Source organism: Dermacentor silvarum, chromosome 3, assembly GCF_013339745.2.
Source record: "Dermacentor silvarum isolate Dsil-2018 chromosome 3, BIME_Dsil_1.4, whole genome shotgun sequence".
Classification (NCBI taxonomy): Eukaryota; Metazoa; Arthropoda; class Arachnida; order Ixodida; family Ixodidae; genus Dermacentor; species Dermacentor silvarum.
Genome location: NC_051156.1, coordinates 23,480,864 through 23,494,424, shown reverse-complemented (window position 1 = coordinate 23,494,424; position 13,561 = coordinate 23,480,864). Strand labels below are relative to the sequence as shown.

At 48.9% G+C, this 13,561-nt stretch overlaps 1 protein-coding gene across 3 annotated transcripts in view; it reads right to left on the bottom strand.

Moving 5' to 3' along the window:
* LOC119445378 (general transcription factor 3C polypeptide 3) overlaps positions 1-13,561 on the bottom strand; it is a 501,836-nt gene that overhangs the window by 282,719 nt on the left and 205,556 nt on the right. For all 3 annotated transcript variants that reach the window (XM_049664501.1, XM_037709688.2, XM_049664502.1), the window contains exon 8: positions 11,329-11,416. In XM_049664501.1, the coding sequence (XP_049520458.1) occupies positions 11,329-11,416 (88 nt within the window). The remainder of the gene's footprint in view (positions 1-11,328; positions 11,417-13,561) is intronic.

Sequence of the window (13,561 nt, the reverse complement as noted above, 5' to 3'; positions counted from 1 at the left end):
ATGCTTTCAATAAATGTTGTTCAGTCCCTGCTAGCGTGTCAGTCTGTAACACTTCTCGTCGATTCAATACCAAACGGTAACTCTAGTGGCTGATGCCCGACGAAACAGCGCCAATTAAGCCTGATGGCCTAGGCCAGTGGTCCTCAGCCATGGATGTGTCGGGGAGCCCTTGTGTACCGGTGGGGGACCCCCTGCAGTAACGGGGAAGGGGGTATATAAATTAACACAACATGCGGCGTAAAACAGATGTCTGGCAAAGAATGGTCAAACAAAGTTGCCACGTCAATTCAATCTGGACAGCTTCTCCACACACGACTCTGAAGAACACGTAGATCACGCTACGCACCTAGGTCGGCCGGGTGCGTTCGGGAAGGTGTGGAGAAGAGGGAAAGGCGGTGACCAAAACCAACTGAGGTGATCTTGTGCGGATGGTAGCAGCAGTTCTGGGAGCAGGTCCTAGAACTGGAAATGAGTCAAGGCTAAACTGGCCTTTTTTCCCCCTTTTATTGTGATAGCAATTATATGAACACTCTAGGCATATTTCCGCCATCCCCGTGAGGTTCCGTATAAAATTCTCGGGCAATAAAATTGTCGCCCTGCGCCATACGCTGTGTGTGTAAGTGATAGCATGCGACGGTGAGCCGGCAATCACGGCTCGTGCACGCAAGGGCAGGAACAGGAAGGTAGCGCACAGTCTTCCAATCATGCACAACGCTCCGGAGGGAGGGTAGGGAGGTGGAGGAGCCGCACTTCACTGCGGCCGCGCGCTCCCGCCCGGCCGTAAGGCTCTGTGGGAAGGGCCCGTTCTGCGCTGCGAGCGCCCACCTGCGCGGCTGTATCTTGAAAGCCACCTGCGGCAGGCGCAGAGTCGGCCCTCCCTGTGTTTTAATGCGATAGCATTAAGGGCCTCGTGTCACAGAAAATTCGGTGTCAACACATCCGTGGGGGCGTTGTCCAGCCAAGAAAATCCCCACAAATCACGTCGACCACGCAGGCCCTCCGCGTGGCACAGAGGCGCTGGTGAACTACAGTCGAGTCCAGCTACAAAATTCAGGGGACACGCAAAAAATTTCGTTGTGGCAGAACTTTGTTGACGCAAAATTAGTATATATATATGTACGCCAAACGGCAAAGCCACCAACGAAACCGAAGTCATCGTCCGGGAAATCTTCGCAATGGCGTGGGGGCAAAGGCTGAGACCTAGTGAAGGCCGTCCCTAAAGTCTCAACTTCACAAGAGAATGTATTTTGCACCGCTGTTGCAGCATTTTTCGTACATTGTGGCCGACGCCTAATTTTGCGGTACATGCACCGTCGCAATGAATCCGTTTGAATTATCAATTTCACTGAAAAATTATGACAAAAGTCGGCAAACTTGGCAAGCTTACGCTTTCCGGAAGTTTTATTTCTAGAAGTCGGTCAGCCTGGATTTCTTACACTTCACAGCAAGCAAAGGCGTTACACGAGTCTCACAATCTGTTAAAAGAGCCATCGCAATGTCATTGTCGTGGGCTCTGATTACTTTTATGATGAGGTCAAAAGGATCCATTACTTTCAAAGCAGTCGTCGGAGTCAGTGTGTCCAGTGGGTTATCATTTTCTCCAGATGAGACGTTAGCATCATGACAACAGCGGCTGCGGCTCTGCCGCTCGGGTGCTATCTTGAAAGCAATCTGCGACGTGCACAAAGTGAGCGCCCACGTGGGCCTCATCTTCAAAGCGATCTGCAATGTGGGCAAAGTGCAACTAGTGCCGGTAGAGTCGTGTGGGCTGTGCTTTTGACGTTTAGTTCGCATTGAAGTGAAAGATGGCACGGAGGTCAATTCGCTCGCTCCTATTGCCGCGCCTTCTCATTCCACGGTGTTGACACAGAGTTTCTGCGATCGTCGAGCGAGATGTGTTTATGGTTACCTATGCGCGCGCGACACTGTGCAAGGTAATTTAGTTAGTAAGCGAATGTTTACAAGTTTATATGGCCGATAAAGCTACTATCTTCAGTTTGTATAGCTGTCTACTAATCTGCTATCGCAATCTATGCTTCGTCTTCCGGACACGCAGCACGGAAAAAAGGCAGTGATTGAGGTGATCCCGTGCAGTCTCGCGCAGGCACATGATGACCATGCGTGGCTATGGATTGCAGTGGCTAAAATTGGTACTTTGAATTTATTTAGTTCAAGAAAACATCGTTTAAGCCGACATACGATCGTCACAGTTTTGGAAGGGCCTTCTAATTTGGTGCCTTCTCGCGCCTCGTCCCACTCGTCCCGCAGCTCGCGCGTGGCGCTTAGCTTGATCTCCGGGAACCGCCGCCGTAACGGCAACATGGCATACATGGCTAGTACGCCAGACCTACTTTCCCGCGCAAACCGTGCTTCTCCCCCCTAGGATTGGACTTGCCTCGCGAGAACACGTCACCGGGACGCACCCTGATTGGCCTCCCGCGCGGCGGCCCCCGGGCACCCTCTCCACCCGAGCTCTCATCCACTGAGTGCTTCCTCGCCGCGGCAGATGCTCACAGGCCCGCAACGAGGTGGTTACATGAGACCTTTGTTGTCGCGACTCCTCGTTCTCGCGCTTGGCAGACCGCTACCCGGTTAGCCTTAGTGCAGCGGGCACACGTACTCGATCGGTCTTGCGGTGAGCCTTGGCCCCTAAGTGCTGTGACTATCACACTGTGCTGTATCTTGGGTGAATAAACCCGTGTTTGTTTACGATCTGACTCCGGAGCCTTCTCTGCGCCGTGTCGGAGAGTCGACGAACCCTGCCGGCCGTAGCGCCTTTGTGCGTTGCGAAGTGGAGGAGCGTCGTGCCCTATCCTGACCATCGCTCGTAGGGTAAGCCTTGTGCAAACCCATCTCCACACAGTTCCAATTTCAGTTCAATCCCAGTTTCGTTCTCGAAAAGTTCGTTGAAGTGGAAATATCGAATAAAACGCCTTCGTTATGAAGAGACTTTTTTTTGTATTACTTTCAATGGGCAGCTGACGGGGAATCGGAAAATCTTCGTTCTGGCGGAAATTTCATTGTAGCGGCGTTCGTTGGTTGGAGGATTTGACAGTAATCGAATTTCTCGAAGTAAAATGCGCCAGAAAAATTGTAAAGTATGACGTAACCACAATCTACACATGTGATAGCATCAGATTGTAATTTGAATATACGAGAAAACATAATTCCCTTACACGGAGTTGGAGAAAAAGAAAGCTGTAGTTACTGGGAAGCCTGATAAGCAGCCAGGGATCTTTGAACGCTATTGCGTTCCACTCTTAAAGGCGAAGCTTAAGCGTCCTCCAATTTTTCTTGGCTAAGATCGTGTTGATGCGAGTGCCGGCACGAAGCTTAATTCGATCACTGCTGCTGCCGCATTGACTCACTCCAGCGTTTTGACAGCATGTTTCTGCGGTCATCGAGTGAGATGCGCTCATGTTTGCTAGTGCGCGCTTGACACCATGCTTGTTATTTAGGTAGTGTGCCTATGTTTACAAGTTTATACGGTCAATAAAGCTACTATCCTTACTTTGTATAGCTGTCCACTAATTTGCTACCGCCATTGATGCTTCGCCTTGTGGACAAAACTGCGACTTTTTCTTTCTTTTTTTGCGGGCCGGGGTCTTGCGGCCCCCAACAAATGTCTTCGCTGACCCCCATCTGAGAACCATTGGCCTAGGCAATGTGGCTGTGACGAAAATGCATCACTGACTGTTGTGATGGGCCACAAGCCATCGTGAATGCTTACTGCTAATACGTTCATATGGGTGGCTCTTCAGTGATAGGACACGAGATCACGTATATAGGTGAGGTTGACAGCTGATGAAGTGGTGTTCATTTTTTCGCAGCGTATCCAACACGGTCTGCATGCCTTCCGTCGTCTGATCATTGCACATGCTCTCGCACTTTTCGAGATACGAGCTGCTTTTGTTGCCGTTCCCTCTGCCCGTGTCGCATTATTGTTTCAATTGGTCCTATAAACCTGGACGAACCTTGAAATGACAAAGGCAGCCCTGGCCGACGCAGCACTGTTCTGCGGATTGCGGCGTTCGGGCGCTCACCAGTGCATGCATGTTTCGACATACTGGTTAATGTTTCCGTGTGATACATTTTAGGAATAAGCAATTCGTGTGCATGGTGGGCGGGCTACACAGTGTGAATAGAGTACAATGGCAATGAATGTTCAAGAGACTATTGCTAATGGCTAGCAGTGTAGCATAATGCAGCAACAACATTCTGAGCACTTTAGCGCACAGGGACCAAGTGCGAAATACAGTGGAATCTCGATGATACGAATCTCACGGGGTCACGAAAAATATTCGTATTAGCCAAAATTCGTATCATCGAAACACAATTAAAACTAGCTAAATTAAAGAGTTGGAGGTGAACTCACTCAGGCACACGCACGTAAAAAGCATTTGCAGTATAGATCATTTATAACGTAACTGTTTATAGTGCAGAACTGGCTACAACACGGCCTTTTCCGACTGCCGTTTACCCTCCCATAGAACTCCATGTATACGCATACCACTTACAGTGCAGCCACGTGAGACGAAATACCGGTTATAATGCGGCTTCCGCTGGAAAATCTCGCTGACAAGGGCGGTAGCGAGCCCGCTTCTCAACGAGGTGCACCCACCGACGGGAGAGGAGATCAACGAGGGCGATGCGGAGGAGGAGCATGAGACGTGGAGCATGAGTCCAAGGGCGATAAAATCGTCGCCACGCGCCGTATGTGCGAGTGAAAGCGCGCCTTTCCGCGCGCCTTCACGCACGGAGAGAGAACGCACAGAAGAGAGCAAACGCGACTTCCATCGCGGCCGGGCGCGCCAGTCGAGCCCTGCCCTGCTTCTGTCACACGAAAGGCCGGGGGGGAGGGGGGGGGGGGGGAACCGGGCGCAATCTCCCGCGCGAAAGGCAGAAAGCAGGAAGGCAGCGCAGGTGGGAGGGAAGGAGGGAGGGGGGGGGAGGCTTCTACTCTGCCAACAAATGCGTTCTTGTACTTTGCGCCTGTGCCGGCTGTCAGTGTTGTCGCGCGCACCGTATCTTGAAAGCGATCTCCACACGGCTCTGACGTTTGTATGCGCCTGTGCTTACGCCGCTCAGTTTCCGTTGAAGCGATAGACCGCACGAACCTTCGCTCTGCCCTTCGCTCACTGAGGCGGCCGCGCTTCCCCACGAAGCGCAAAAGCAAGAAAAGCGCCTCTTTTCGCACACAGTCGCGGCGTCCGCGCCTCCGCACCAAAAGAGAAAGGGAGAAAGCACGTGCCTGCGCGCTGTTCTCTTTCGCGGCCGTCGGATGGGGCGGCGTTTAATCGTATCAACCGAGGCGGGTCGAAAATCGATTCGTAAAAACTATTCTCTAGCACGTTGCAAAGTAATGGGGCTCGGCCGGGACCACAGAAAAATTTGTATCATCCGGAAATTCGTATTAGCCGTGATCGTATCATCGAGATTCCACTGTATATATTTTTGTTCACCACTGTAGTGCAAAGGAATGTGCACATAAATCTAATCCGCACCACATATTATAACACTATAAAAAATATACCACACCTCCTATTCTGGCAATCGCAAGATGAAAGCCGCAGAATGAACATCCTCAGAATGAAAGGTTATTTGCATGTAATGTCCGTTGTCGTCAATATAAAACAGCCTTCTCTCACTGTATAGGCACTACAAAACTGTCAGCCTCCGTGTAGACCACTTTGTTTGGTACTCTGCATTTCTTGAATAACTCCACAACCATCACAAATGGAATAATGGCATACAGAATGTGGGGATGCGTGACTCTCACGCGTCTGTCACATGTAAGAGGCCGCCGGTGGCGCGAAAAAGAAGAGGAGCACGCGATGCCTGGTGTTCGGAACGGCGCGAGCGCGCGAGGCGCACGAACCGAGGCATAGTCGAGAGATGAACGGCGCTGTCCGTAGAGTTTCAACGTGGCACCGGGTCAGGAAGGTCGCATCGCCAGCTCCGCTCTGGCGACGGGAGACTTGGGGGTCTGGTTGAGTCCGCGACGCTGGCCGTCCAAGGTGTGGCCGTCGACCTCGGCAAGTTCGGGCGAGGCTCCTGGACGGGCTGCAGCTTCTCACGGCAGGACCAGGCACCCCAGAGAGGCTCCCCCTTCTACGGCAGACCGGCACGTTCGATTCTCCACGGGACGCCACGTCAGCACTCACGAAGAGGTAGCGACGCACCCAGACGCTAGGCCTATCCAGGTGGGCCTAAGCAACGCCGAGCGCCATCGCTGACGAGCTGACGAGCTCATCACTGACGAGCCGACGAGCTCACCGCCGACAAAAGAGACAACGCGAGGCGTCGGCACCTACGGCATCCGCAACGCTTCGGACGAGCCCGACACGGACGCGACAAGAGCCTCAAGACGACGATCTGTAAGAGACGATCCCGTTTCCGATTTACGACGCAGTTAGGTCGGGGCCAAGGTGGCCAGACTTTGGCGAGCAAAAGCTAAGACTGACCGAGAGACTTTAAGGCGGAGCGAGGCTCCAGAAATGAGATAGTTGTTTGGTAGTAGTGTTGTATTAAGTTAGAGATTTGGTTTATCTATTAAGTAAGCTTTTTTGCTGAGTTATGTCTAGTTATTCGTGCCTTTAGTTGTTTAGTTGTGGTTTTAGTGTTGTGTGTCGCGTGTGTTCACCGTCCCTGTACATATTAAATCCTCGTATGCTGTGCCGCCAGTCGTGTCTCTCCTCCATCGAGAGTAGCGCATGCACGCAACTCTCCACACCCCGAAGAAAAGGTGACAAATATTGGCGAGCCTGCCAGGATTGATACGGCCCAGTCACCGATACTCGGGAGCTGTAAAGATGGAGTGGGAACGTTTGGCGGCGGTAGCAAAGGATTTAAATATGTCGAAGGAGGAGACGATGGCGTTTTTCGAATACACGCAACAAGAGAAGGAGAAACAGCAGAAAAGCGAAAAAGAAATTTTGGAACTTAAGTTAAAACTAGCGGAGATGGGCGCGGGCTCTCGTGACGGCGCGAGTTCGCCGGGGTCAGCGTCGTCCAACTCTACTTCGCCCAGGCCAAAGCAGATTTGCCCCAGGAAGTTAATGGCTCCATTTGATGAGCGTAGGGACGATTTAGATGCGTACTTGCATCGCTTCGAAAGAATAGCAGTCGGGCAAGGCTGGGCAAGGAACGAGTGGGCTAGCGCCTTAAGCCTGTGTCTAGTTGGTGAGGCTTTGAGTGTGTTTGGACGGATGCTCGCTGAAGAGAGCTTAGACTATGACAAGGTGAAAAACACTTTATTACAAAGATTCCGGCTAACTGCTGAGGGTTTCCGCGAAAAGTTCAGGTCATGCAAGCCGGAAGACGTGCGAACTGGAAAACAGTTTGCATGTAGATTAACAAACTACTTCGAGAGATGGATGGAGTTATCGGAGGCCAACAAGACATATGAAGGGGTGCGAGACAAGGTCGTAAGAGAACAATTTCTCGCCAGGTGCAGCGACAGTCTGGCGATATTCCTCAAGGAGAGGAAATTAAAAACAGTAGAGGAAATGGCAGCGCATTCAGATCAGTTCGTAGAGGCGCAGGGACTAAGGAATTTAGGAAAGAGTGGCAAGGACGCACCAATGGCAGCAGTAGGGGAGACGAGGAATCGGGGCCCAATGAACAGGCAAGGGACGCCCCAAAGATGTTTTCTTTGTAACCGGCTGGGACATATAGCAATGAACTGTCGGGCGAAGGATAGTAGATGTGGTCCACCAGTGATTTGCCAGCTATGTCAAAAGAGAGGGCATGGAGCGCACGAATGCAGATCAGGATACGCAGACAAAGCTGCATGTATGATGAAAGGCAAAGAGGGTGAGCCGAGAGAAAAGAACATGCCCGTGGTGGAGGGAGAAGTTCAAGGACGCAGGGCCACAGTGTTGAGAGACACGGGGGCGAACACAGTATTGGTTAGGGAAAATCTGGTGCCGTCAGAGAACATGACCGGCTATTTCAAACCAGTCATTTTGGCGGACAGGTCCGTTAAGTATTTGCCAGAGGCGCAAATTCAAGTTTCGACACCATTTTTTACGGCATTGGTCACAGCTAGGTGTGTAGAAGATCCTCTGTTTGACTTGATTTTGGGAAATGTACCAGGGGTGAGAAGGGCCGAAGACCCAGACCCTAACTGGAGGAGGACAGAGGATTTAGAGAAGAGGGAAAAGCCAGAAGCGCTAGAAGAGGAGACACCCGAAGTAGAGGTAGCAGCGGCAGTACAAACGCGAGCCAGGAGTAAGAGTACTAAACCCTTAAAACCATTACTGGTCACGCACATTAAGGGGTTGAGCATAACGGCGGCTGAATTAAAGGAATTACAGGAGAAAGACGAGTCGTTGCAGAAGTGCGTACAGAAGATAGGAGAAGTAATACGAAGGAAAAGAAGTCGAAACGTGGTGGAGTTTTTCATGAAAAACGACTTATTATACCGGAGGTGTGTGTTCAATTCGGGAAGAGAGGTTCAGCAGTTGATGGTCCCAAAGGAACTGAGAGAGAAAGTACTGAAGTTAGGGCACGATAATGCAATGGCAGGCCACCAGGGAATAAAAGACTCTTTGGAAAAAATAACAGAAGATTTCTTTTGGATCGGGGTACAGAGCGACGTGAGGAGATACGTCAGGGCATGCGTTGTATGTCAAAAGACAATGGCTAAGGGGAAAAACGAGAAGAAGACTAGTGTTTGCATGATGATTGCTGAAGGGAAGGACACAGACATACTAGATAATGCCCGTGACACCGTAAAGAAGCTCACGACTAGAGAGCCCTTGATTCAGGTTAACCGGGATAAGAGGATGGACAACATCCCGATCGAGGTCCATATACCCGAAGAGCAGAAGAGAGTAAAGAAAGAAGTAGTTCCACCTCAGAAAGATAGGAAGTTGATAGGTGCAGTTGAGTCCAGGGAGCATCATGCACCAGACACGATGGAACATTGGGACCCCGAGAAAAAGGGCGAAGGAGATAGATACCCAAATCGCCCTAAACGTGTAACGCGCAGGTGCGGAAGATGGAAAAGAAATAGGGCAGGTGCAATGGCAAGAACGAAAAGGAAAACCATGTAGGAATGGCACGCGGAAGATTGCAGAACTTCTAAATGTGTATAGAGAGGAAAGAAGTGAAACAGTACCTATGTAGATATAGAGTAGGTAGGGTGTTGTAAAACATGCTGTGATGCAAAGTTTATTCATGTAGAGTGTTTCGAAACATTGAAGTAGTGGACATTGTGAACAGCTGAGTGAAGTGCATTAGGTGGTGAAAAGTGCATAAAGTGAACTCTTAAACGCGGTGAACGCACTAGTGCGTCTGGTGAATTGTGCGCAACAGTGTGGTGTTGTGTAGTGCATCGAGTCTTCAATGAACCAGCACCAATGTCACTACGAGGAGTCACAGTCATCACCTGAACGCCAAGAGTGAGCAGTTTTTTGAGAAAAAACTCTTGAAGAGGGGGCCTATGTCACATGTAAGAGGCCGCCAGTGGCGCGAAAAAGAAGAGGAGCACGCGATGCCTGGTGTTCGGAACGGCGCGAGCGCGCGAGGCGCACGAACCGAGGCATAGTCGAGAGATGAACGGCGCTGTCCGTGGAGTTTCAACGTGGCACCGGGTCAGGAAGGTCGCATCGCCAGCTCCGCTCTGGCGACGGGAGACTTGGGGGTCTGGTTGAGTCCGCGACGCTGGCCGTCCAAGGTGTGGCCGTCGACCTTGGCAAGTTCAGGCGAGGCTCCTGGACGGGCTGCAGCTTCTCACGGCAGGACCAGGCACCCCAGAGAGGCTCCCCCTTCTACGGCAGACCGGCACGTTCGATTCTCCATGGGACGCCACGTCAGCACTCACGAAGAGGTAGCGACGCACCCAGACGCTAGGCCTATCCAGGTGGGCCTAAGCAATGCCGAGCGCCATCGCTGACGAGCTGATGAGCTCATCACTGACGAGCCGACGAGCTCACCGCCGACAAAAGAGACAACGCGAGGCGTCGGCACCTACGGCATCCGCAACGCTTCGGACGAGCCCGACACGGACGCGACAAGAGCCTCAAGACGACGATCTGTAAGAGACGATCCCGTTTCCGATTTACGACGCAGTTAGGTCGGGGCCAAGGTGGCCAGACTTTGGCAAGCAAAAGCTAAGACTGACCGAGAGACTTTAAGGCGGAGCGAGGCTCCAGAAATGAGATAGTTGTTTGGTAGTAGTGTTGTATTAAGTTAGAGATTTGGTTTATCTATTAAGTAAGCTTTCTTGCTGAGTTATGTCTAGTTATTCGTGCCTTTAGTTGTTTAGTTGTGGTTTTAGTGTTGTGTGTCGCGTGTGTTCACCGTCCCTGTACATATTAAATCCTCGTTTGCTGTGCCGCCAGTCGTGTCTCTCCTTCATCGAGAGTAGCGCATGCACGCAACTCTCCACAGCCCCAAGAAAAGGTGACAGCGTCCCCTGATGTTGTTTCCCCACATGGCTCCCGTCTCCTGTAATCCGGCTTTGCCGCATGGCTTTACGGCAGCGGCGGTCGGTGTGGTTGTGGCGTTCGCGTGACTGTACCCGTGAACGACTAGGCGATGATGTCTAGCATGGGGCGAACATATTCACTCGCTATACGGTCTCGATGAGTCGGACTTCCTCGATTTGTCACGCGCCGATTGGCGTAGTAATTCGGCTAGCATGCATTAGTGTATGAAAGGTGCAATAAATGCCCTTTTGATTGTTTGCACTACTGTGTTGTCATTCCTTTGTCCCAAGAGCACGTGTCAGACCCCACAACCTAGACTATAACCAATTTGCTAGCTGATCCTGTGATGTATTCAATTCAGTAAAAAGGCAAGAACATGCGACTCAACTCAGCTGTCGCTGTTTTAGCATGCCAAATAATGCATGCTTTTGAATGAGCCTTTATGATTATATCCTGAAGGCGGCACATCGTCGTCACTATCCTGCATGAAAAACTTGTTCTGCTTCCATCTTGTGATGACAATGAGGCTAGCTACAATGGTAGGCCAAGATTTTCACAGGACAAGATTTTCACCCTTATGTCACTAGAAGGCGCAAGGTGCGTTACAGTCCACTTGGAAGAAAGGTTTGCATTATAATTAGGTTCCAGGCTATTTATTAAGCCCTAGACCTTTGGTTGTGATCAAATTAATGGAAAAATCAATTCAACCGGAGTCGAATTAATAGAAGTCTACTGTATACTCCTGTGGCACAGCAACCTTGCCTTGCTCAACAAACCCAGCTGATGTCAAGTCATGTAAACCCTAAATATTTAAAAAAGCAAATGACTAAGGCTGCAGTCTATGTATGTTATGAAAGAGGACAGTCATGATTTTGCTGGCATGCCGTGGTACCTTCGGAGGAAACGTTCACAGGGAATTTCTTGATGGCGTTGAGGAGCACCTGAGTGGCTGCAGCCATGTTTCCCCTTTGGTGATGCACCTGCACACAGGTTCATTAGGGGTGAGCTGCAAACACTATTTCAAATAACAAATCAAATATTTTTACATTTGATTCATTCCTCCAACTAAATCATCACCACTCACAAACACAAATATTTTTCTAGTACAGTCAAACTCACGTATAATGATACTCGTTTTAATAATATATCAGATATAACAATGAGCACCTGATGCCCTGTCAACATCTGTTTGTGATGGTAAAATAAGCCACTTACTACAATGCCCCCATGCCGCGTTATCGGTTATAACAATTAAATCTGGCTACTGGGTGTGTGCGCTGAAAGAAAAAGAAGAACGCAAAGTCCTCGAAAAAAGAAAGAAAAGAAAAACAACACACGAGCTGCTTCGCCACACCCACCTTTGCCCCACACACCCCCTCACAGCAGCAATGTTATGCAGTGAAGCATATCTGCCGTGCAGTGAAACACACCAAAAGTGTTAATGGGCTGTGTAACAGGGCCTAGTAGGCATTCCTTATACACGTGTGCAGGGCCCATCTCTGGCCACACTGCGAACACTGAGACTTCTAATAAGTGTAACCGACACACCTAATCAGAATAAAAGCATTACACTTCCTCCAGTCATTGCAAGTCAACATGTTTTTTTGTGCATTGTTTTAGTTTCGTGTTCTTTTCAACAACTTTGTACCTTTGACATTGAGTTCTGCTGCCCTAAATATTAGTCTCATTCTTACACAAAACAAGACATTAATTCTAATATGCAGCAGTTCGTATGCATACAAGTTTGCAGCCACTTCATTGCACAAAAGCTATTCGATTCGAAAATATTTGTCCCAAATCATTATTCGCTTCACACACCCTTCAAACACAAAATTCGCACATGCCTAGTAAAGTTTGAAATTTCTTTCTCATAATGCACGTGCACACATGCTTTGAAAAGTTACCAGTATGCAAACAAATTACTTATTTGATCTTACAGCTCCATTTGCATACTTAATAAAGTGTGATTCATAATATACAGTGCAATTACGAAATGCTCAGAATGCTATGATGTGAACACTGTTTAGTATTATTGGCGAAAAAGATTGTTCATTGTTTCAAAACTATTCAAAAAGTATTTGACATTCTATTCGCTGCTGAAACTACTGAATCATATTTTATTTGGTCTGAAAGTTTACTTTGCACACAGGGTACCGTATTTACTCAATTGTAAGGCGAGTTCTCAAGATTTTCCTTGCTTGAGCTCAACCCTCGCGTTACATTCGAATAACAGCAAAATTGCCGATATTAAAACAAATTCTAAATCCCACAGTTATTAGCATTATGTTGGCAACCTGCACCTTTATGTCTCCATTCAATCTATAGAAAAATTAACCGAAGTCAAAACTAGCTTTTTGTTGGAATCGACGTCATTACATAGAGAAAGAAATTCAACAAGTGGGGGCACTTGGCAAAAATTCGCAACAGGATATATGTCACGCCAGCATTCGCATCAGCAGTTCGCTGATGCAAGCATCTGAAAAAAACAAAAAACAAAAAAAAAAAACAATGTGAAATAAAGTTAACAGACAATGTCTTTTTTTTTACGCTAAAACTAAATAGTTTTGCATTTCAATGAACTTACTTTTCTTGAGCTACCTATTCGACAAGCCAGCAACAAGCCAATGACACGCCAGAAACAAGGCCGATCCAAAGAGGTTCCAAATGTCACCAGACACCAGCAAGAGTGGCTGTGGGAGCGGTGATTGAAGCGCGACCATGTGAGGAGGAAACAAGCATTGAGAAAGAAAGAAAACGTGTTTTTTAATTAAAACGAGACACAGTTTGATTCCTTCAACGAAAATAAAATTCCTAATAAATTTCATATGTATGCGTGACAAGGAAGGAAAAGACAACTTTATTTTACTTTATCGTTATCAACAAATGCCTCTTTTTCTGAGCCCTCTTATAGTGGGCGCTGAAAAAGAGGCGTTTATTGATGGCGATTTATTGACAGAACAAGGCCCAAGCTCTGGAAGATGGCGAAGCAGTACGTTGCCAGCTGTGGCATTTGCCAACACCATGAGCAGTCAACGATGCCTCCTGTGGGTGCCTTGCAGCCAGCTAAACCACCGACCTTGCACTTTGAAAATGTTGATGTTGACTTGCTAGGTCACTTTCCTAAG